The sequence below is a fragment of the Wyeomyia smithii genome, chromosome 2, assembly GCF_029784165.1.
Source record: "Wyeomyia smithii strain HCP4-BCI-WySm-NY-G18 chromosome 2, ASM2978416v1, whole genome shotgun sequence".
NCBI lineage: Eukaryota > Metazoa > Arthropoda > Insecta > Diptera > Culicidae > Wyeomyia > Wyeomyia smithii.
In genome coordinates, this window is record NC_073695.1 from 66,180,189 (window position 1) to 66,204,639 (window position 24,451).

The window sequence follows — 24,451 nt, forward strand, 5'->3', positions numbered from 1 at the left end:
AAAAAAAATCTTACATCGAATCGCATGTAAAGAATTGCCTTCATCGCTTATGATATATTCCATAATATTCCACTAAAATTTAAATGATATTGCAATTTGTGGAATTTCCAAACAAAATCGTGGTTCACGTCAGAATCAACTGAAATTTATAGGATATAGCACATAATTTTCAAACGAAATCGCATTGGAGTATGTGGGAGATGAAGTTTTTGAAATGGCTAGAGCATTTGTTACTAACCGGAGGTCCGCGGCCAGCAAGGGGCCCCGAGGTTCATCTAGGGAGGCCGGGTAACTAAATTTTGTTTCCAGATATCTCGGTAGAAGCAGATTTTTACTTCTTCTGCGTATTAGGCCCAAGATGTGAAACAAATTAGACTTGAAGAACGATATGAGACTGAAAAACGCAGCCTAGTATTGCTAAAGCTATGTTCGGAATTCTTTTGGGGAGGAGGGGGGGGGGGCTCTCTGTGTTACGGCAGAGCTCTTTGTGTTTAGAAAAAGGATCGCGGAGCCAAAAAGGTTGGCAAGCACTGGGCTAGAGGCGCAAAAGTTTACAGGAATGGTTGGATAGCTATAATTATATTATTTATTGAAACGCCATCTACCTTCGGATAGAGCAGCAAGGCGGTAGAGCTGCTCAGTAAAAGCACAGATAACAGACATTCAATTTTGCTTTATGTGTAAAAAGACGCAACGATTTTTTAGCATGTCGCAATACGCAGTATGGTGGCGCTAAGAGCACTTAGTGGTCAATGATTCGATAAAATCGATAGTTTTCCAGCCCTTATCGATATTATTGCAATAAGAAGCGTTGCCGTTTTTTAAGGTAGAAATTTTTAGCAGTCGTAATTTGTACATAATTGACAATTTTATTCAATCCCAGTTTATATTTGCGATAAATTTGTTTGTTTTAGTGTTGATATGAAAAAAATACCCAAACCTCATAAAAAAGTGATATATCGTTGCAAAAACAGCGACTCTGTTATCTGTGAGAATTTTCATGCGTCTGGCAGCTTTGACTATAATCCAGCGCTGCCATTACTAAAGTGGTTAAAGTCGCAAGTTGCAGAAAGATGTCGTTAGCATTGCAAACGAGTAAGAATTTGAAATCTTACACGCGATTTCTGAAGTTTTTTTGTTCTAGCTTGAATATCTGTTATCTGTGGTAAAAGGTTGCGAGTTGCGACTTGTGGTGATTTTTCTCTTTCTCTTTCATATAGTGATATATAAATACTATATATACTCACAGAAAATATCAATAAAATCAATTAAACACTATAATTTCTTTGAGCTTTTGTTTTTCGATTTTTCAAATTTTTGGCTACATGTTGCAGCTAAATAGTTTTAATAATTATGATTAAACTTTTGTGACAGCGTGATACGAATTTACGACAACTGTTCTATGATAAGTTTGGCAGTTTGAGATCAAATTTAGGAATATGTTTTGGCTCAGGTGCGTGTTTGCATTTTTATGAACTCTAACGGTTTGGATGCATGGAATTTAGCCAATTTTTCAATTTTAATAGATAGTTTTTACGTCTACAAGTTCTTGCCTAACCCTCTTAATCCAACTCCGTAGTACCGTGTCACTGAGTCGGTGGCCTCTCACTAAATAAGTATTACATCATCAATATCCTTTCTAATATCCCCAAGCTACGGTAAAGATGGGCGTGGCCAGCAATTATGACTATCGGGCCTACTTCCTCTCAGATTGGTTTGAATGTTACTCCCAAACATTGTACCCCATACAATCCGAGTGGAAGCGTTAGTCACCAGTCTGAAATCTACGAAATATGCCGTGCATACGCTACACTTGTTTGGAGGTTTTGGAATAACATCTTTAGACTATAATGCCAACTGCTAAGGTTCGCACTACGAAGCTCCTTTAGTGTACCTGAGACAGTAAACTTTTCCTCATTTTCTGCTCCAACACTACCAATACCAATTCTGTTATCACACTTACCTCGTGACACCTCTTTTCAAAAATAATTCGCAACATATAAACGAGAAATTCGTCTTAACGTAAATAACCACTAAAATAATACCTAACAGCTGATTTCTTTTGTATGAAACTAGGCATTAAATGTACCTTCTACCTCTTATCCGACTTCTTCTTGATTGACAAGATAAGTTCCTTATATGATAAGACTAACCAGAGGGACACAAAATTGTAGCTTGTCCTGGGAATTGATACTGGTGATATCTGGCCAAGGAAAACATGGCTGAAACCAGGCTTGTAAACGGTCTACACTTTCATTTGATTCGCTTCGTTAGTGTGCGTCGCAGTAGACTTTCACTCGTAAATGTAGAACGACCGGTCGGCTCTCGCACACAAAACAAATGGTAGAATACCGATCGGACCTGAAATCCGTACAGTTTTGAATCAAAATCCGTACATCAATGTGGTAACTACAAATACCTACAGCCGTGAAAGGAAGAACACCTACAAAATGAGGCAGATTCATCAAAGCATGCATTGCTGCGATGAATCTGTCTCATAATGTACAACACAAATTAGCTTATGATAAAACTTTGCGCTGTGGATTGAGATTTTTGCAAATCTGGTCGTGAAATTTGGAGATGGAATTTTGTCTAACAATTATCATTGCTCTCGTGGTCTCAACAAATATCTTAAATACCAATATAGTTCACTTACGTGAAATCATGAAGACAAATTGAAAATGACAGAAGCGTTAGTCACCTTTTCGACCGCTAGGTGCGCCACTTCTGACTTTGTTCTACACGACATGCGAAAAAGAGTAACTTTTGACAATAATATTACCCTAATGGGTACACTGAAAAAAATGCACATTTTATTGTGAAGTGGACTCGGCCGAATATTGTATAATAGTGAAGTTCGCCCATGTATGAGGCAATCCATAGGTGGTGTTCCACGGTTTGTACATTTGTCGACCTCCGACAATATTTTGAGTTGTAAAATGACGACTTCCGGTGACTGGAAAACAGCCGAAAATGACCAAATACCATCTAATATGGGTGTTTTTTTTTAACCAGAATGACGCTCAGAGGCCAGAAATTGTCTCCAAATGCCAGTTTGAAACCCAAGATGGCGACTTCCGGTTTCTGAAAAACAGCGGCGAATGACCAAATATGGGTATTTCCGCGATTGTTTTGATGCACTGAAGCCACAAATCGACCTCCGACAACATTTTGAATAGTAAGATGGCGACTAACAGTGATTGGAAAAGAGACGACCAAATACCACCTAATATGGATGTTTCTTTAACTAGAATGACGCTCAGAGGCCAGAAATTGTCTCTGAATACCATTTTGAAATCCAAGATGGCGACTTCCGCTTTCTGAGAAACAGCGAGATATGACCAAATACCACCCAATATGGGTATTTCCGAAATCGTGATGATGCACTGAAACCACAAATCGACCTCAGACAACATTTTGAGTTGTAAAATGGCGACTTTTGGTGACTGGAATACTGCCGAAAATGACCCAAAAACAACCAAATATGGGTGTTTCTTTAACCAAAATGATGCTCAGAGGCCAGAAATTGTCTCCAAATGCCATTTTAAAATCCAGGGTGGAGACTTCCGGTTTCTGGAAAATAGCCTAAAGGGACCAAATACCACCCAATATGAGAGTTTCTTTAACCAGAATGATGCATGGAGCTAAAAATTGACCTCAGACACCATTTTGAATTGTAAGATGGCAACTTCTGGGAAACAGCCGAATACTACTGCATATGAATATTTCCGTAATCGAAATAATGTATAGAAGCCAAGCATTGACCCTGGACACCATCTTGAATTCGAAGATGACCACTTTCAGTTTCTGGAAAACAACGAAAATAACTGAATACCACTCAATATGAGTGTTTTCGGAATAGAGATGATGTACTAAAGGCAAAAGTCGAGGATGTTGTCATTCCGATAAAACCAATAATTTCAAACGATATAAACAAATCGCAAGAAATCAATGAATTTGGAATGTTGAAAATTATTAAATTAAACACAAAAATAGGCGGGACGAAGTTTGCCGGGTCAGCTAGTAAATACATAAATATGCTGGTTAAAGCAAAGCTGCAAGTGATGAATACGAAGATTAGAACTCGTGAGCAAAAAATTCGGAGGGATAAAAAAAAACAAAAAATACTTTCAAAACGAAGAAAACTAAACATTAAACAATAGTTTTTGCGTATCAGTTGTTATCACTAATTATGTTTGTTTTGTTCAATATCTCTTATATTTAATATAATGAAGCTTTTAAACCAATTACAACATTATATGTATCCATACTTAAATTGTTAAATTGATAGAACATTCAAGTGTTATCTAACGGGTGTTAAATAAAAAATGAGAATTTTTTCAATCACATATAGAAAAAAAATTTTTTTTATCGATTTTTAGTATTTTTTATTAATAACATAATGTATTTTCTTCAAAAAAATATCAGTGAATGTTTGAGTAAGGGCCGTGGCCTGCTGTTCGACGCAACTTTGTTGCGATGCTCTCACAAGAACGTTGTACGGCACTTACGTCCATTTTTCGGATTCAATTCCGGATTCTTGAAGTCAGTTGCTTCGTATCCTTGGCCCTCCAATTGTTTATATTGTATACTAGGGCACTGAGTGAGCCAAAGAAATCCTCTATTGGGCGGCACTGGGGCAAGTTTGTTGGGTTACGATCTTTCGACACGAACGGTATCTTTTTCTCCTCAAGATACGCCTCCGTCTTCTTGGCGTAATGGGAAGACGCCTTGTCGGGCCAGAAGACGTACTTCCCATCCGCGTGATGCTCGTTCAGGAACGGCAGCAGGATTTTATCGAGGCACTCTTTTTGATAGATTTGTTGGTTGATTGCCAGACCGCTCGGCTTAAACCAAGGCTTTGAAATGCCCCGGTCGGAAATGGCGATGTACAACATAACCTTTTTTTCAAACTTGTGCTTGAACTTGTATTTCACTTCAGGCGGTGTGGATGACTTGTCGCTGGAGTAGTAATTATCATTCCCTGGAATATGCGTTTTGGACAGCGGAAAATAGCTTTCGTCGTCCAGAACGAAAGACGTTCCGCGGTATTTTTTGGTCATCCACCGACACTGTGTTTTAACCGTCTCAATCTGCTCCTCCGTGTACTCCGGCGACCTCGTCTTCTTCCTGCAGACGATTCCTTTCATCTTGAGGGTCCGATGGATCAATACGTGGGAGCAGCCATATTTCCGACCGGCGTCACGCAGGCTGGTTGCGTCCTTGTTGTCAAACAGCTTCTTTAACGATGTCTTCCTCTGCTTCGTCATTATCGTCACCGGACGACCACTTCGGACCTTCCGCTCTACGTTCAGGGAACCCAGGATACGATATACCGTACTGACAGGTACATTTTCTTCCTTAAAATGTGTCACCGTGAACTTTTTTCCTTGCTGGAAATGCGTTTTGTAGAACCGTACAATGCGTTCGCGGAGCACGTGCTGTTTCGACGCCATCTTTGCTTTGACTAAATTCAAACTAGCAAAACCAAACACGCCTACTGTTTCTAGGGAGCCCAAAGAGCAGTTTTCTTGGAGAAAGAATTTTTTTATTTAACACCCGTTAAGCTTAAAGTTGCACAACAACCATACACGACTATTGACAACCATTGTGCGGTTTCTCCTTTTATCTTTTCCACGAGGTAATTGAAACATTCATTAATTTGTACACTTCGTGGCCTGATTATTGAGCTTGAGCTTGACGGCCGCACATTTCGTAGTTGCTTTCCGTGATGGATCTGAGCTAGTGAAGTTACACAGGGAACCACGTCTATAGCAACTTGGGATCAGCGATGGAAAAAAATCACCTCTCGCGATTTTGAATACATATAAAGCAGGCCTAAGATGCTTTGACATCGTTGTCAGTATGCGAATAACAAAGTATCGGTGTTGGTTCACTCTCTTTGCTTTCCTTTTTACGATATATTGCTTGTCGTTAGTGTACACCACAACATATGGTTCTCGATGTGCACAACTCGGTATATGAAGTTATTCGTCTCTGTTACACAGAGCGATCAGATCTTGTTATGTTCTTACCCATGAATATGATTTTTTGTCAGAGAAGAAAATGACAATGTATGCTCTCCTACTCTCGCTGCCGAAGTAGTCCCTTCCCCCACACTTTCCCTCTCACCGCACCACACCTCTGCTGCTGCTTAGGCGACATGATATTCTTCTGCTGCTATTCTTTGTTCCCCTAACGACCGGCATATGGCGAGACAAACGCAACGAGCGAATCGCTTCTCAGGGCAGATGTAGTCTAGTCATGTGTTTATTTTCTCCCAGAAACCTACGCACCATATCATCATTTCATTATGTGTTGAGAAGATTCAAGTTTGGTCGCGGTCTGTACACTTCATGATGTGTACATGTGGAGATTAAACGATGATTGCATCATATTCGTTTCGTTTCCATCACTGCTTGGGATTAGTTTACATTTACACGTCGTGGCCTGATTATTTGAATATTTCTTCTTCGTGCCTCGATAAGCTACATCTATTATATTATCAATATTTAACTCCCGGAATGGCGTTAGTTTTACATACAAACAATATACGCACGAAATGTACAACATATTTTTCTCTGTGAAAGTATGAAATTGAGTCAACTAAATCTAAAATTGAGTAAATTCAGTTTCGTTTGTGAGAATGTCACACGCTCACAGAAATTCAACAACAATGCACAGTGGTACAGTAAGGCAATGTAGGCGGACATGAGGTTTTCGATGCGATTTTGTGGTTTTAGAGTTGAATTTTTCTCCAAGAACTTGTTTCTTATATTTAGTCTATTTTTTATGTGCAAAAAAAAAACTAACTTTTTAATTTGCAGAAACAAATGTATACATTCATCGGCACAGTTGTAGATCAACTAATTTTAAGCAACTTTCGGTATTTCTTCACAATATTTATACAATATTTGTTCTTTCAAATGATACCAAAAAATATTATTTATGTTTGCCCTAAATGGAGACATTAATATTTTAAAAGGGCCTATTTTTAAAATAGAAATAGTGAAAACTCTTCAATATATCGACAATGTTTTTTCGTCAAAATAGAGCGAAAAGACTGTTTTTGGAAACCAAATTTAATGTCTACAAAAAAGTTTTTTTACAAAGTTACTTAGAATTAGTTGGTCTACAAGTTTGCCAAAGAATGTTCACAATTATTTATGCAAATAAAAACAAGTTAGTTTGTTTTTATTTCGTTGATTTTAGGACCACCCTAATTTCATTTGCACATAAATAGAGGACTATGTATAAAAAACAACTTTTTACAAAAACTATGGCTTTAAACCGCAAACCAAAATCGCAACGAAAAGCTCATGTCCGCCTAAAATGCCTTACTGTACCACTGTGCAATGAGTATAGTTACCTTTTCCACCACAAGAGGGGGTGTTCCCTGTCTGTCTTCACGGAAATATATGGGAAATTCGAGAGTGAACTATATTGTTATTTTAAGATATTTGGTCTCAACTTGCAGTTTATTCAGTTCACATATTATTTACAATAGAGAATGTCCTTTTCAGTTGGCGCGGAAAGCCAAAAGATGCTCAGTAACTTTAACACGTTCCTGACAGTTTAGAAATTGATCTTCCATTTCGTAAATTATTGGAATCCCAGCAGTTCGCAACTGTTATTTGTGTGTGTATCTAAAAAACGGTTCAAAACGGCAAAAACAAAAACCGGACGGTTGAAAATTGTCCAAAAACGGTACGTCTGATCAGTTACTAGAGGATGGCAGTTAAAAACATAATAACTGACATAGACTGACTAGTATTGATAAATAACCCTAAGTGTACGGATTTAAAATCGTCCCACAAATCGAGCTCTAAATCCGTATAGCTTGAACTATGATGAATATATACCATTTATATGATATATTCCTCATAATCAGCACGTAAAACACATCTTTGCTATCACAGCTAATGCACTTCAAAATTAGTTTTTCTTCGGAACGGAGATCTTAGCGAATTACCAACACCAAACAAAAACAATACGTTTGTCGAACACGCGAACATATTTTTATTTTTAATATTTTTGTTTCCAAGCCTACCAATTTATTTTCAACGCAGATATCATGGCAATATTAAGTTTATTATGACTCTGTGATTATTGTTTGTATATAAACTTTTCTGTTATGAGTAATCGCATAGAACTTACAGGGTGTACGGGTGATCAATGATATAGGTTTGTTTGTTCAAGAAGGCAATGTAGGCGGACATGAGGTTTTCGATGCGATTTTGTGGTTTTAGAGTTGAATTTTTCTCCAAGAACTTGTTTCTTATATTTAGTCTATTTTTTATGTGCAAAAAAAAAACTAACTTTTTAATTTGCAGAAACAAATGTATACATTCATCGGCACAGTTGTAGATCAACTAATTTTAAGCAACTTTCGGTATTTCTTCACAATATTTATACAATATTTGTTCTTTCAAATGATACCAAAAAATATTATTTATGTTTGCCCTAAATGGAGACATTAATATTTTAAAAGGGCCTATTTTTAAAATAGAAATAGTGAAAACTCTTCAATATATCGACAATGTTTTTTCGTCAAAATAGAGCGAAAAGACTGTTTTTGGAAACCAAATTTAATGTCTACAAAAAAGTTTTTTTACAAAGTTACTTAGAATTAGTTGGTCTACAAGTTTGCCAAAGAATGTTCACAATTATTTATGCAAATAAAAACAAGTTAGTTTGTTTTTATTTCGTTGATTTTAGGACCACCCTAATTTCATTTGCACATAAATAGAGGACTATGTATAAAAAACAACTTTTTACAAAAACTATGGCTTTAAACCGCAAACCAAAATCGCAACGAAAAGCTCATGTCCGCCTAAAATGCCTTACTGTACCACTGTGCAATGAGTATAGTTACCTTTTCCACCACAAGAGGGGGTGTTCCCTGTCTGTCTTCACGGAAATATATGGGAAATTCGAGAGTGAACTATATTGTTATTTTAAGATATTTGGTCTCAACTTGCAGTTTATTCAGTTCACATATTATTTACAATAGAGAATGTCCTTTTCAGTTGGCGCGGAAAGCCAAAAGATGCTCAGTAACTTTAACACGTTCCTGACAGTTTAGAAATTGATCTTCCATTTCGTAAATTATTGGAATCCCAGCAGTTCGCAACTGTTATTTGTGTGTGTATCTAAAAAACGGTTCAAAACGGCAAAAACAAAAACCGGACGGTTGAAAATTGTCCAAAAACGGTACGTCTGATCAGTTACTAGAGGATGGCAGTTAAAAACATAATAACTGACATAGACTGACTAGTATTGATAAATAACCCTAAGTGTACGGATTTAAAATCGTCCCACAAATCGAGCTCTAAATCCGTATAGCTTGAACTATGATGAATATATACCATTTATATGATATATTCCTCATAATCAGCACGTAAAACACATCTTTGCTATCACAGCTAATGCACTTCAAAATTAGTTTTTCTTCGGAACGGAGATCTTAGCGAATTACCAACACCAAACAAAAACAATACGTTTGTCGAACACGCGAACATATTTTTATTTTTAATATTTTTGTTTCCAAGCCTACCAATTTATTTTCAACGCAGATATCATGGCAATATTAAGTTTATTATGACTCTGTGATTATTGTTTGTATATAAACTTTTCTGTTATGAGTAATCGCATAGAACTTACAGGGTGTACGGGTGATCAATGATATAGGTTTGTTTGTTCAAGAACGTATTTAGACTGCGAGCCTTGCCAACATCAGAAATGAAACAAGACAATTATCGCAAAAAATATCGCATCTTGACCGATTACAAGCCTGGTTGAAACTTCTCCAAGGAATCATAATGAGTTTATCAAGCAGACAATGTGTGCAGTGGGGAAAGCGAAAAATAAGCGAACTGGAAATATGATACAGATCTGGAAAAATATACCGCATCCCGACGGGACTTGAACCCGCAATCTCCCTGTATCCGGCATGGTGTTTTGGCCAATTAAACTACGGGGGACGGTGGTACTGATTGCAAGTAGTACTCCTTGTTCATTTTCACGCCCCTGTCAATGAATAGCAATGGTAATTTCCCTACCTCCATCACAGCTGACGCATTTTTATATCGCTCGACTGCTCTTTTACCGGCTGATTTATCACGAAGACATGCTCCAAAAACACGGTCATTTTTCTTGTTCAAAGTTTCCTCTAGAGTAAACAACATTTCGTCCGAAAAAAGTGTTGTGGAAATTAAAAAGTGTCCAGATAATTGGTATCGCATTAGACAAAAACATTTGGCAAAAATATCTACGGTGCAACAAAAATCCATTGGTCGAATACGGGAATTTTCGTACCCGAACCCGGCTTATTGAGAATTTTCCAAACCCGTACTCAACTCGAACCCAAAGTCTGATTTTTTAGGTACCGGTACTCGACTCAAACCCGCAAAATATTTTTTACAGTTACGTGATCCGACCCGAACCCGACAATTTGTAAAACTTTAATACTCGTACCCGAGCTGTATGCGGTTTTTACCCGAACCTTACCCGGTATATATGTAAATTTAATGGATATGAGTGTAATAATGGCATGAACCTATTGCTTGTTAGTCCCGAGCAATAACCTGGTGAAGCCTCACAACTTCTTTTTTGGGAGGTTGGCTGACAGTAAGCTGTGATTTTGGAGTCCACTTCAAGCAATTTGAATATCTTTCACAATTCAGATTTTTTGTCACTTTTTATTTCACTCGCGTTCTTTTCTTTTAAACTAAAGCTTCTCTATTGACGATTGTGCGAACGAGCGATCAAAAATCAAGTAAAATTTTACATTTATCAGAGTGGATGTGTTGTTAACGCAAATTTACCTCAGTTTTCATAAAATTATCCTCATTTACATAACTTAAGTTCTAGTAAGATTCCATAACGTAATCATTATACTATCATCAAATAATCAGTTTGTAATCTGTATTCGTAAATGTCTAAACAAATCTACCATTTTCAATTTTCCAGTGTGACGCAAAGATGGTGTTCGATGTGGTGCAACGGATGCACGATACAGAGCCATTCTCGGAGGATCTGCTGTTAGCGATGAAAAGACTGTGGTCGGATTCCGGTGTGCAAGAATGCTTCTGCCGTAGCAACGAGTACCAGCTGAACGATTCCGCTAAATAGTGAGTAGCCTTTTTTTGTCTAACTATAATACCACCACAAACTAGAATATCACAGAACAAAACGAGCGTTCGCTTACGGGGTTATCGCGCGCAGTTCATTGCGAGTACCTCATGGGACTTATCCTAATCGGTGCTCAACTCGACTTCAGTACGGAGGAGATACAAAAAAATGCAAAACCAAAAATGACTTACACCGTGTGCTCTATCTGCTTGTAAAGCTTATCTCGATTTATTCCATACATTTATGTACATAAATATTTTATTACATCGCCGGTGTGCTCTCGTGTGCTGTGCAGGGGCTGAGAAGAGCCGGAAGGGAATTAGCATATCTCCCAGTTAGTTCTACGATTCTTATACGCTATCCCAGCAGTAGCTATTCTCTGCTACTCTGCAAACAGGTACCGCATAGTGTCAGTCACTGCGCTCCGTTAGTTTAAATTTCAGCGGGTTGGCGGGGATGTAAGTGGGGTTCACCTTGTACGTTAGTTTATCATAGTTATACTCGACGTGGTACCGTCGGAAAAGCTGCAAATGTAAACACAGATGTAAAAGAATAGGAAAGGTCGAACAAACCGCAGACACGCACAAGATGTGTATCTATAATGTTTTTTTCTCTTATTCTCCGGAAAGGGAATACGCAGAGTTTCAGATGCTCACCTTGGACAGCAAAATTTGCAGCTCACATTCGGCGAAACGCCGCCCAATGCAGGTTCGTCGACCGTATCCGAAAGGTAGGCTTACGTAGGGATGAATTTTTTGACCGGCGTGCGGACATCCGGCATGCTCGGCAAGCTCACCACGCTTGAGCCACCGCTCGGGTAGGAAGCGATCCGGTTCCGGGAAGTACTCCTCTAGGTTCGAAACGACCAGATGGGGGAAAATAACATGGGTCTGCCGAGGAGAAAAGCACAGTAGAAAAGCGTGGGTTGATAATCAAAGAGAAAAGTTGAGTGATAAAGGTTCTACCCCTTTGGGAATATGGTATCCTCCGATAACGGCATCCGACTGGAGGCTGCGTCCGTTGCCAATCACAACTGGATACATTCTGGAAGAGGGAGAGAGAGTGGCGATTCAAAAAGTTAATGATGTAACGATAAATTGAATGCGAAGGTGGAAATGGCGTAGAAAATTCTACTCTCAGCTTAGCGTTAAGACGGTAATGGAACAAAGTCGGAACATCAAATGTATAAGAAACAACCGAATCGAATCGGATATGGCACGCAGCACTCGAATCGACGGTTGAAAAGATATATCAAAGATTTATGAATTCTAACTGCAAATCTCCTTTGAAGTATCGAAAAGATCCATCAAACTGTTATCTATCGTCAACTTTCGCGGTACAACAAGTCCGACGTGACAGTTTGTATAAATAAATCTTCTACTGAATAGATAAAATTAAACTTTCTTGGAACTAGCAAAATTTTTCGTCGGGTCCGGCGAAGGTCGCAAATGGCAACGAAAGAATTAAACGGTTGAACTTGTTAAGTTGAAGTTTCTGGGAAGCTGCCTTTTAAAAAAGCGTGTCGGAAATCGGTGGAATAGAAATAAAAACGCGAGATTATTTCGGTTTCCCAAAAATGCGAAGGTAAAAAAAAATGAATGGAATTTTGCGACATTCCTGATGATTATGAACGATATAACTTTTTTACGCACCCCCAGAGACTACTCGGGGAATTTCTGCTGTGTGTAGGAGGAAGTGCTTATCAATTTGGGATTATATTATCGAGACAATTTACTTATTTCGTTATGCCCGAGTCGTGGGTTCAGACGGAGTAAATTTGATCAAAATGAAAATAGCTACGCGAAGTCCGTTTACATATCTGTGTCTGTGAGGTTTTTTTTTTGTTTAATAACTTTTGGAAGATTGAGTAGAGCGTGATTCATGCACTTTGCTAAATGTTCAAATGCTTAAACAATTTTGGAGTAATTCTGATGGAGTTTTATAAGTTGGATGCATAGAACTTTGCTATGCCATATCACATTCGATTGACAAGATTATTGGCTTAGGTGACTAGGGATTTTTTTCCGTATCTGTTGCTGCATCTAGTAGCATATCAACAGCGGCAACAATGTTAATATTTTGATTCCATAAAAAAAATGGAAGCTCGTGGGCGTAGTCGCTGTAATAGCATCTAGCTGTAGATAGCATCTTAAATCCGATTAACAGGTTCAGTAGAGCGAAAAATAGAATTGTATGAATCAAGCTATATGATAGACGTAAAATTGTCTTCGTGTGCTTTTATTCAAGGCTCGTAAATCGTGCATTGAGTCTTCATCCGCTGTGCATGAAAATCTCACCGCTTATTGCGTTCTTCTATTAGGCACGTAATTATCGCACCGGAGAAGAATAAAGCATGGAAGGAATGGGACAGAAGACTTTACGTTTTTTCTTTTCACACTTGAAAAACTTTAGGCTGTTTTTTAAAGAATGCCTCAAGATCGAAACATTCGGTGGTGATGACCTTGAAGAAATGCCATAAAATTTTATTGCATTACATATTATTATTATTAATTAAAAGCTAGAAATTATTTTTTTGTTAAACTTTTTATTAGCACTGTATTCGTAAGTGTACTATTACTACACGGAAACTTATATGTGCGAGCTTTGCTTGACTTTGCATAGTAATACAGTCATACTTCGATGTGAGGCAACCTCGATATAACGTAACTCGATATAACGTAACTTTTACCTCGATATAACGTAACTTTTTTGAATATTTTAAAATTAAAGCTCAACTTTTTTTTTTGGGTGTGCAGTATTCCGAATAAAGGTTTTTAATTAGTTTTAAAACCAATAAGTACCGTAAAATGGGGTAAAACTGACATATTTTTTTCAATGTTTCGTGACTGGTCATGTTTGTCTACGAAAATTGTCTTAAAGGGGCATAAGACAGGTGTGTATATACTGCTAGGTGAAGGGGAATAGGTTTTTGCGCAGCTTTGAGTAGCCATTAAGCAATTTGCATCAATGACAAAATAATTTTTCTCGTGCTTCGATATAACGTAACGAAAAAAAATTAAGTTGCCTTATATCCAGGTATGACTGCATTCAATTGATACCAAGCTTAGTCACGCATTTGGTCATTGAAGACACAAGATTTGACGCTTGAATAAAACATACCGTAACTGATTGCATACAAGTATGAGGAAGGTACTTCACTTGCATGCAAATACGAGTGTTAACCCTATTACTATGGTGCGATACAATTCGGGAATGATAAATGAATCAAAACTATCTTTCTGATTCGAATTTCAATGCACAGCCTTCTTTTAACGGAAACGTGATCTAATATTTATGATCCCCAGAATTCTCCGAGTTGACCCAATTATGTAATTGGCTGTTTTCATGTTTTTCGCTCTCCCTATCGCATTTCAAAAACACAAGACGGTTACAGTCCCGAAATTGCGTTTACTAATTGGCGTATAAAGTTTCCCATTTGATGATTTTTCTGTGCCTTCGATGGCTCTTGGTATTTAATATTTCGGCGAGCAGAGCTGAACTACTTTACTTTACTTTTTGTTCCAAAATTATAAAATTATACATCTATAATAAATGCTTTTCTACACGAATAAAAAAGGGATGTAAAATTTTGTTTTGAATGGTCATCTCTATCAAGATTAAAGAACAGTGTAGAGTATGAATGACCCTCCCAGCTAGTCTCGAGGGGTCGATGCTGGCCTAACAAGCCAGTCGTCGTAGGTTCGAGTCCCGGCTCGGGAGTGTCTGTTAGTGTCAGTAGAATCGTAGCGCTAGCTTGCAATTGTTCTGTACTGTACACTTAACAGTCGGCTGCGAAGTCTGTGTATAATATAAACAGAAGGTCGAGTTCCGAATCGGAATGTAGCACCAAGGCTTTGGTTTGCTTTGTCGAGTATGAACAATATCCAAAATACCAAATTGAAAAAAAATTAAACGTTTTTCATATTGCATTGCATTACGCAATCTAGAATAATATTCAGTACAAAAAAATGCCAGAAAAAGCAAACTGTATTTTTGACGTAGGACTAAGTCTAAAAAAAAGTGTAACGAAGATGTACCCAATTCAAACGCTTATAATTAATACGAATGTTTTGATCGGGGATTTCAAACTCGTTGTATGATATTTGGCAAATCTATTTAATAGTAAGCAAGTGAAATGTTGAGTTCAAACGCAACAGTACACATGAAAATATAGACAATCGGAACGAATTGTTTGCAATGATGCTCCTGTGAAGTTGATAAAAAAACGTTTATATCAAAACGATTAATTATTAAATGAGATTGAATTTTTCTCAAAATAATTCTCTGCTAATTTCGATTGAAATCGGCTTAAATTCTTCGTGTATAGTACAAACTTTTGTTGAAAATCACCATAACTGAGCTTCAAGCTGCATACGTCAATAAAACAGTCGTGTCTCAGATATAACCCCATACTTTTGATTGAATGAAGAAATGATTCAATTAAGCATGAGCAGAAAAATCTCTTGAAATTTCCTCCATACAAACAGAGCAAAATAAGATATATGTCTGAGGATTTTTTGCTCTAGAAAATGTATAAATTTGTTTTTATTTCGCTAAGTCGTTAAATTTTGATAGTTTTTGTATACAAAAATATCAACAGGAAATAATAACGAAAGGGCAAAGAGAATTCAAAGATAAAGAACACGCTGAAAAACATTGCAACTAGAAATTACATCTAAACTTTCATCGATGAAGACGTCAAATTGGGAAATAACTATGCGCCCCCTTTTTAGCAAGCCCTCAACTGAAAATCAATCATTTTTAGTTTAGTTTCGCTGCATTCAACCAATAAAAAAACAATTATAGAAGATTGAGAACAGGATATTATAAAGTAGAATTGAATGTAATCATTGTTACTTTCACTGAACAAATCTTGAACACAAATGTCTTATTCAAAACGTAAAGGTTTTCTAGAACTTTTAATATAATAATTGAATATCTTGTCAATTAAAAACCACTGAAAACATGAACTAAAATCAACAGGAATAACAGCGGCTAACCAATCTGAAGCTTACTTTCTGTACGTGATGTTTATCTTAGAACCATGTTATAAGAGGCTCCACCTTATTTTCAATTTATGTCATTTTCCCAGTTTCGCAAGACGTGCTGCTGGTAGCTGGTGTTTTTTTAGAGGCTCGGTTCTATTTTAAAGCTAGTCTCTTAAAAGTCTTTTTTTTTTCAACGAAAGTTCTCTAAAGTCTTTTTTTTTCACCTAAAACGCTCTGTTTTCACATTTCTCGTTTAAATTATAGTTTGGAATTTATGATGCTATTCTGATAAATTGAACATTTAAAAAATTAAGAGTTCAGTAGTAATCATGTTGCAAACACTATACCGTTATACTGCTTTCTTATTACAATCTATTCGTATACTAAAACTTACAAGCCCTTTTTCACAAATCATTTCCTTTCTCAGTCCGAATTTCTTCTATATAAATTCTCTTTATCCCTTTTTTATCCCTTTTTTATTCCTTTTTGGTCTTTGTTCGGGCCTTTTTGTCTCTAAAGTTCCTATTTCCAAGTCACTGAGACACTAACAGCTCAAGAACATGCAAACTGATTTTATTCCGTATGTGATACAAATGTACGAAAAACCGAATCTCACTTTGTGTCACTGGAACCGAACTGACGAAGCTCTCAGCAAAGCAACAAAGTAACACAGTATCGTGTTTCGGCTTACAAGGTAAACAACCCAGTTCTTCTTGTGTCAGATAGAAGCAGATAGCAGTAGATGCAGCGCACTTTCAGCCATGCAACAGTTTATCACGTTGATGCGTGTTACATATTGCAGCTATGCGGCTGAGGGGCAACAAAATTCGGTTGGTGCTGATTGGTGCCAAATGTGAGAATGAAGTTCAAAATGCTGCTGTAAAGTCGAATTAACTGTCTTTTTTAAGGCGTTCCAAGATGTGTGCAATGAATTTACAGCAGAATTCGCCGAGCATCTAAGTGAAATCGAATTGTTCTTGTATAGACCGTTTTTTATCAACAATATTATGGGTCATTTCATACGAAGTGACCACGAAAAAGCACAAACTTTGACACGACCATCACAGATTTTGCAAATTTTGCTCAAAGTTGGAAGATATATTCATCTACTGTCACTTTGGGAAAATCCCAATTTTGGTTTCGATTGGAATACCCCCCGCTCTGTGGGACCCCCCTGTTTATTGCAATGTCACGCATTTTTTGTTCAAAATCTCTTTTTTCTTTTTCTTACAATTCATAGACGTAAGATGTCCGAAAAATACTGATAAATGATTTTTGAAGAAAATAAACCAAGGAAACAAGAAAAAATATGAATTTTGACCGGAAGTGTTGCCGGATAAATAATTTTTGTATTTGAAAACTAAATTTACATTTTTCGGCAAATGCAGCCATTTTTATTTTAAATTTGATAGTTTCATCGTGTTCCTTGGAAAATTTCACATAAGAAACAACTATCATCCCGAGGTAACATGAGCCAATCTCGAGATATAACATTTTTACGAAAAAAGTTGTAAACTTCGTAATTAATTTTTTTTAATAATTTATAGACCTAAGACACCCGGAAAATAGTAAAAGGTGAATTTTGAAGAAAATAAACCAAGGAATCCAGAAAAAATATTTTTATGATCGGAAGTGTTGCCAGATCACTTATTTTTGTATTTTAAAACTAAATTTGCATTTTTCGGCAAATGCAGTTAATTTTATTTGAAATTTGATGGTTTCGTCGTATTTTTTGAAAAATTTTACGTAAAAAACACTTATCACCCCGGGGTAATATGAACCAATCTCGAGATATAGCATTTTTACTAAAATAGTTCTGAATTTCGAAATTAATTTTTCGTAAAAATGTTATATCTCAAGATTGGCTTATATCACCACGGAGTGGTAAGTGCTTCTTACGAAAAATTTTCTGAGAAACACGATGAAACTATCAAATTTAAAATAAAATTAGCTGCATTGGCCGAAAAATTCAAATTTAAACCTTAAAATACAAAAATAATTGATCTGGCAGCACTTCCGGACAAAAAACAATATTTTTTCTAGATTCCTTGGTTTATTTTCTTCAAAAATCATCTATCAGTATTTTTCGGACATCTTACATCTTATAAAATAAAATAATTACGAAATTTACAACTTTTTTCGTAAAAATGTTATATCTCGAGATTGGCCCATATTACCTCGGGATGATAGTTGTTTGTTATGTGAAATTTTCCAAGAAACACGATGAAATTATCAAGATTAAAATAAAAATGGCTGCATTTGCCGAAAAATGTAAATTTAGTTTTGTAATACAAAAATAATTTATCTGGCAACACTTCCGGTCAAAACTTCTATTTTTTCTGGATTCCTTGGTTTATTTTCTTCAAAAATCATTTATCAGTATGTTTCGGGCATCTTACGTCTATGAATTGTAAGGAAAAGACAAAAGAGATTTTTGACAAAAATTGCGCGACTTTGCAATATAAAAACTATAATGTACCTAAAATGTTTCTCTGTAGAATTATAGTTTTAACCCTCTAGTTTCAAAATATGGAAATTCGAACATATTTCATCGGTAAGAATTTGCTTTATCCTCGGTTTTGGATTTTATATTTAACAAAATTATACCTTTTGATTTTAAAGAAAATTATTCAAAAAAAGGAACGAGATATCCAAAATCTGGAAACAACATTTTGACCGCTTAAAATAACCCTAATTTTCATGTAAAGATATTTTTTCTATATCAAACCAGCTTAGAATGAGACAGAAAATACTTCATTTATTTATGTTTATTCTTCATCTTTTTCGGCATAATATTGAAAACCAAGTATTCCGATAGGCGTAACCGGTGTTATTTGATGTGCGCAGCAGTTGTTATGGTGATAAAATAATTTGAATGTTTTTGATCATCAAAGTAGGCGTGTATTTGTATTACTATATGTCAAAATGGGTAATCATCACGTAGTGAATAATCTTAAAGAGATTTGTAACGCGTAGTTTAAATTATTATTTGCTTTACTAAATCAATAATAACTAATATAATAATATAATATAACTAAATTTTGCAATTTTTGCTTCGTTTTTTAGCTGGTTTAACGCAGAAAATTTTTGACTGAAAGTTTCAGTTATTTTCACTCGGAAAAAATGTTGTTTACAGCTTTTGAATATCTAGTTTTCTGTATTCTTTCAAACATCAAAAGGTATAATGATGGTAAATATAAATTTAAAAACCGAGGATTGATCAAATTTTTACCTATGAAATATTTTCGGGTTTTCATAATTCGAAACTGGAGAACTAAAACAATGACCCTATGGAGAAACATTTTAGGTACATTCACTTCTTATAAAAATCGTCTTTAAACACAGCGTGCTTCGTATCTGTAACGAATTTGAACCACAATTCCAATATGAAAAACACCACTAATATTATATTAGTTTACTCGACAGAAAAAGAAAAGATGCGGGCATCTGTCACATCACACAGTTAACAGAAGATATAGCACTCTCACCCACGCAACCGTTTATTACGCTGTGGCGTGTTGCATGTTGCACCTGTGCGGCTAGGGGACAAAATTCTGCTTGTGTCGGATTAAAGTTGCCATACTTTCAAAACGCCAAACTGTTGCGTGGTGTATATTGATATTTGATATGGTATTTGTTTGGGCCGAAAACCTACTCTTATATAGCCTAAAGAGTACGTTCCCAGATAATTGGGTGTAATATTTTGTTAACCGTGGGTTTCGACTTGACAATTTTCAAAACTGCAATAGTTCATATAATCATATTACAATTTTCTGCATTTTGGTGGATGCGTAGCTGATTCTCCAATCAGATGCTGCAAGAACGGGGGAAACCCGTTGAAAATTTAACCGAGTGTTAAGCATTTCAAAAAGAACAAATTTCGTTCCCTGTTCCGTTTTCCGATTTTTATTTCACACTCCTGTAGCGGGACTTCCTTAGAGACGGAGTTCTAGATGGGATGAAATTTGGTTTAAAGTGACAACAAATATATTGAGACAAAATTTGAAAAAATAGTATACAGAAAAGGTTAAAAAATAATTTAGTGTTAATAACACTGGTCGATAAAAGCGAACAAAGCTCAAAATAGTCACCCTAAAAAGATTCAAGCTTTTTAATCTTTCCTGTGAATTTTGGAGCCTCTAGTGTATGCAATAAGTGCGCGCCGGGCTCGTCGCTTTTGAGAAAACTCACACAAGTCTCTGAATAAAGTAATATTTGCTAGGGGCATGTGAAATCTCAGGAATGATTAAAAAGCTATGATCTTTTCATTTTTTCCAGCTTGAGCTTTGAATATTGAGAAATTATTAATTTGAAATTATTTTTAACGTTAGTTTTGTATACATTTGCGAAACTGTTACAGCACGTGAACGACATGAAGATTTTGCTTTAGATAAAAGATCAATGTCGCGTCTAACTATTATAATCTGGGTAAAATAGTTAGACATGAATAAATATCTCCTGTGCCTATGTTTAACATGGTCCACATACCCATTTTATGATCATCCACATAACCAGTAATTTTATGATCATCAAAAATTTACAACCAATTACGGGGGATTAACATGGTGTCTTAAATTCCGATGCCATTCCATTACCATTCAAATCTAACGACCGAAAACTCACCTGAGAGTTTCCTTGATGCAAGCACGCAGATAGGGCATCGTTTCCAGCATCGAAGTCGTGAACTTCGTATCAGTCGTGGGCAGGCTGCGTTTGATTTCGTTGAACAAAATTTCCTGCTTGTCCGGGTTCTGACTTAGCTGGTAGATGGTCGAGGTAGCCGCCACTGAGGTCTACAAAAATAGTAGCAACATTAAAAACAAAAACTTGCCACTGTCTTCTAGCCGTATCGAACTGCTCGAAAAATCGAGCAGATTAGCAGTGACGCAAACCTGCGCGGTTGATCGATCAAAGCAGTCTGTCAGTCAGTCGGTTGTTCGGTCGCTTACCGTATCAACGCCAACCATAATTAGATCCAGCGCCAGGACGGCTGCTATTTTAGGATTGTTCGTTTTCTGCAGGATGCGCTCGACTATCGAAATGTGCTCTTCGCTCTTCACTGCGCCGCTGTTGTTCATCTTTTCCATGGCGATGTTGATGTGACGCATGCAGAGACTAAAAATACAACAGATTTTAAACTTGAAGCTTTGCTAGACGACACAAAGATTTTAAGTTATAATAATTGTATTCGCCAAACTTGTACTTACTCTCGGAATGAATCCAGCGCTCCGATGTACTTTTTGTAGGCACTGGTCTGGTATATCCTCCAGATGGGCATCCGCAGTTCGACCTCGGCAACGGTCCAGAAGAAGGCATTAATTGAGTCGATGATTCGCTTCGATTCCTCGTTGCCCGTTTTCGAAACACAGCCTAACCGGGTGTCCAGTGCCACACGTCCTATCGCTGTTTTCGTTGGATGTCCGCGTAGCATGCAACGGAAATGGGAGGAACAGAAAAAAACATTGTTTCGGTTTATAAAAAATGGGATTATGTTTAATCAAAGCGATTCGCTTCGTTTTTTTTTTTGCTTTGGCTATTTACACTCGAGCGCCCACTTGTAGAGCTCATGGAGGAAGTCACCCGGCAGTTCATTGTTCTCGTCCCGCATTTCGTGTATTCTGGACAGTGCAAATGGAGGGAAATCACAGGAACGAGAAGAGGAGAGAAAAAAGTTGTTGATTAATTAAACTATAGTTAGGGTATGGATGTTGGTATGGTTAGTGTTCAGTTTAGTATGCAATGAACAAGGATGATTGGTGGGAGTTAGAATAATGTCACTGGTGTTTTTGTGCTTTAAAGCATCGACATTATTTGCTCAGTGGAAGTTTATTGAAATTAATGAGGTGAGAATGAATGCGCTTTGTTTCAAACTATACCTGGCCATAAAGTCGGTGGAGATTTCGTCGAGTGGAGCGATGTATTTTTTCGCAGTCGACGGCTGCAGCATCACCTGCTGTACCTGAGCGCGGAATGCATCCCACTTTTCGCCGTGTCTGTTGAGACCCAAAATAGAATAAAAAAAAGAAACAAAAAGTCATGTGAAAGCGATCTGAAACAACGTAGATCGTTTAAAGCAATCAATTAGGAAAGTGAAAGGAAAAAAAAACATGGTCAAGTTCAAGGTCGCATCAATTTTTTTACTTGTTTGGAGCCACCGGTTCAGTTTCTTGCGAACGTTAGACACAAAACGCAACGCATTGAATGGAACCAGTTTTTCTGTCCTACCCTAACACGCTCCCCTAAAGTATTGCTGCGTTGATTTGCGGATACACATGCACACACACATTTATACTTACACTCCAATCAGTCCCATGTTATCGCCGAAAAAATCTTTTCGCAGTTTCGATTTGTAGTTCCGCAGTGACGGCATGGCGGGTCGATGTGGTTGAACTTCCTCCTTCTTGAAGGTTTCCCGGATTAGGTCGGCATCGAACACGAACAGCAGATCCGGGTGTCCGATCAGGCCGCCCACCTTGGCGATCTTCCCGAAGTGTCGATGGAGATCGCACATCACCTTATCCAGGTCTTCGATGCGGTACTGGCCTGTGGGAATTGGAGTTAGAATAGGGGCTTAGTTAATCGCAAAAGTGTTGAACAATTTATCTAATTTCTGAAAATTCTTGAAATAACAAACTACTCGAATCTAGAAGCGTTTTGATGAAGACCTCATGAGTCATGAGGTAGAAAAACTATGATGTTCTATGATGTTAATTCACAGGATATGCAAAAAAGGTGCTTCCATCGACTCTGTATTAAAGGAGACGCATAGTTATTTTCATTGTTTTTTTAGTCAATTCTGCGTAATTTTTTTCTATTCTATTTTTATCGAAGAGCTTATATTGAAAGATATTCATTCCTGAAGCTCGAATATTTGATATGGATGAATCAAATATATTTTTAATCAGCTAAAACAATTTTTTATTATCTTTCTCGAAAAACTCGCAAACAGATACAGAACTGTTGCACAAAGACGGAACGAACGCCAACAGTTGATTCGGTTTTCAAGCAAAGTAAACGAACAGATTGACACAGAAAAGCAAAAAAAAACTAGAGCATCAAATGAGCCATAGCAAAACACAAAGTGTGACAAGGCCAAGATGGAAAGCACATTTTTGTCAAACGTTACGTAACAATATAATTTATTGCGCTGCGCGTTTTTTTTTTTAATAGGAAGGGGGGCAGGCAGCCGCGTACCGAAGGTCGGCCGCAAAACTGTTTGTCGCTTTCTTTTTGATTTTATGACAACGGATTGAATCCGTTGTTGACGTGTTTGATATTCAGGCTTCGTGTCAGGCTTATTGTCGAAAAATGTGAACTTTGGCGTCTATATGCAAACAACAATCGTGCTAAGACAGAGAGCGTGACGGCAGAAGCGGTTTGTGTCTGTAATTATCCTTTGTTGGTTTGTCCCGGGACGATGATGTTTTTTATTTTGGCTATTTGGGGCAAATACAACTGTTTATAGCTGATGGAATTAACTATTTATCGAGATATAAACATTGCCCAGAACTACAAAATTCATTTTTAAAATTTGAGTGAGAAACATTTCAACAGAATCGAATTAATTATTTGACATATATAACAAAAATATATCTCAATTTATATTGTCGTGTCGTGAAGAATCGTGGAATCACGTAGTCTATAATCAATTCGAAAAAGAACGTAATAACACCGAACGAATCGTACGGGGGGGCGTGAGAAAAAAACCGCCTAATAGCCAATCAATTTTCGTATTTGACATTGATGGCCACACAGTGAGTGATGAGACGGCGACGGCGTCGCTTTGTGCACATCAAATAGGCAGATTCTTCGACGAATTCTTGTGCGAAATGTAAACGAGCAAACATCCAATATTCAAATGGAAGATAGGCAATTAACGACTCGTCAGTGGTACGTACGAACTTGCATGTGTTAATTCTTGTAATTTATTTGTGAACGATTCGGCCTGGAGGAGGGTGGTTTCACTGTTTTAGGCACTACATACATATGTGTGTACTTGTTATGCAAAACGTGACCGGTGTTCATCACCTTCCAGCATGCAGACCGAAACTGGCGCGTGGTTTGCGCTGACTGACAGCACAGACGATGCGGTTTCACGGGTTGAGTCACCACTCTTTATGGGCCTGGTGCCCGACAGTCTCCGATGGTTTTCCGGTGTTTGCGCAACATAATCTGGTAATGAGTCAGTTTGAAAAAAAAAGTCAACCGGCCTCACGCCCTATGGAACGTAAACGCCCAGTTTTTTTTAACCTTTTGAAGCACACTAGTTTATTTCTGTCTTTGTTATTATCGTCTTTATATACATAGTACCCTAATCCGTTATTACATGC

At 37.1% G+C, this 24,451-nt stretch overlaps 2 protein-coding genes across 15 annotated transcripts in view; one reads left to right on the forward strand and one right to left on the reverse strand.

The window, feature by feature from the left end:
• The window catches only part of LOC129725961 (G protein alpha o subunit), a 207,414-nt gene that overhangs the window by 91,926 nt on the left and 91,037 nt on the right, over positions 1 to 24,451 (forward strand). For all 12 annotated transcript variants that reach the window (XM_055682439.1, XM_055682440.1, XM_055682431.1 and 9 more), the window contains exon 5: positions 10,972 to 11,132. In XM_055682439.1, the coding sequence (XP_055538414.1) occupies positions 10,972 to 11,132 (161 nt within the window). The remainder of the gene's footprint in view (positions 1 to 10,971; positions 11,133 to 24,451) is intronic.
• LOC129725959 (probable cytochrome P450 49a1) overlaps positions 10,741 to 24,451 on the reverse strand; it is a 40,327-nt gene continuing 26,616 nt past the window's right edge. For all 3 annotated transcript variants that reach the window (XM_055682428.1, XM_055682427.1, XM_055682429.1), the window contains 9 exons: positions 22,418 to 22,664; positions 21,998 to 22,114; positions 21,663 to 21,739; positions 21,329 to 21,524; positions 21,071 to 21,236; positions 20,745 to 20,914; positions 12,099 to 12,177; positions 11,790 to 12,023; positions 10,741 to 11,657 (listed from right to left, as the gene is read on the reverse strand). In XM_055682428.1, the coding sequence (XP_055538403.1) occupies positions 11,544 to 11,657; positions 11,790 to 12,023; positions 12,099 to 12,177; positions 20,745 to 20,914; positions 21,071 to 21,236; positions 21,329 to 21,524; positions 21,663 to 21,739; positions 21,998 to 22,114; positions 22,418 to 22,664 (1,400 nt within the window). In that variant the 3' untranslated portion in view covers positions 10,741 to 11,543. The remainder of the gene's footprint in view (positions 11,658 to 11,789; positions 12,024 to 12,098; positions 12,178 to 20,744; positions 20,915 to 21,070; positions 21,237 to 21,328; positions 21,525 to 21,662; positions 21,740 to 21,997; positions 22,115 to 22,417; positions 22,665 to 24,451) is intronic.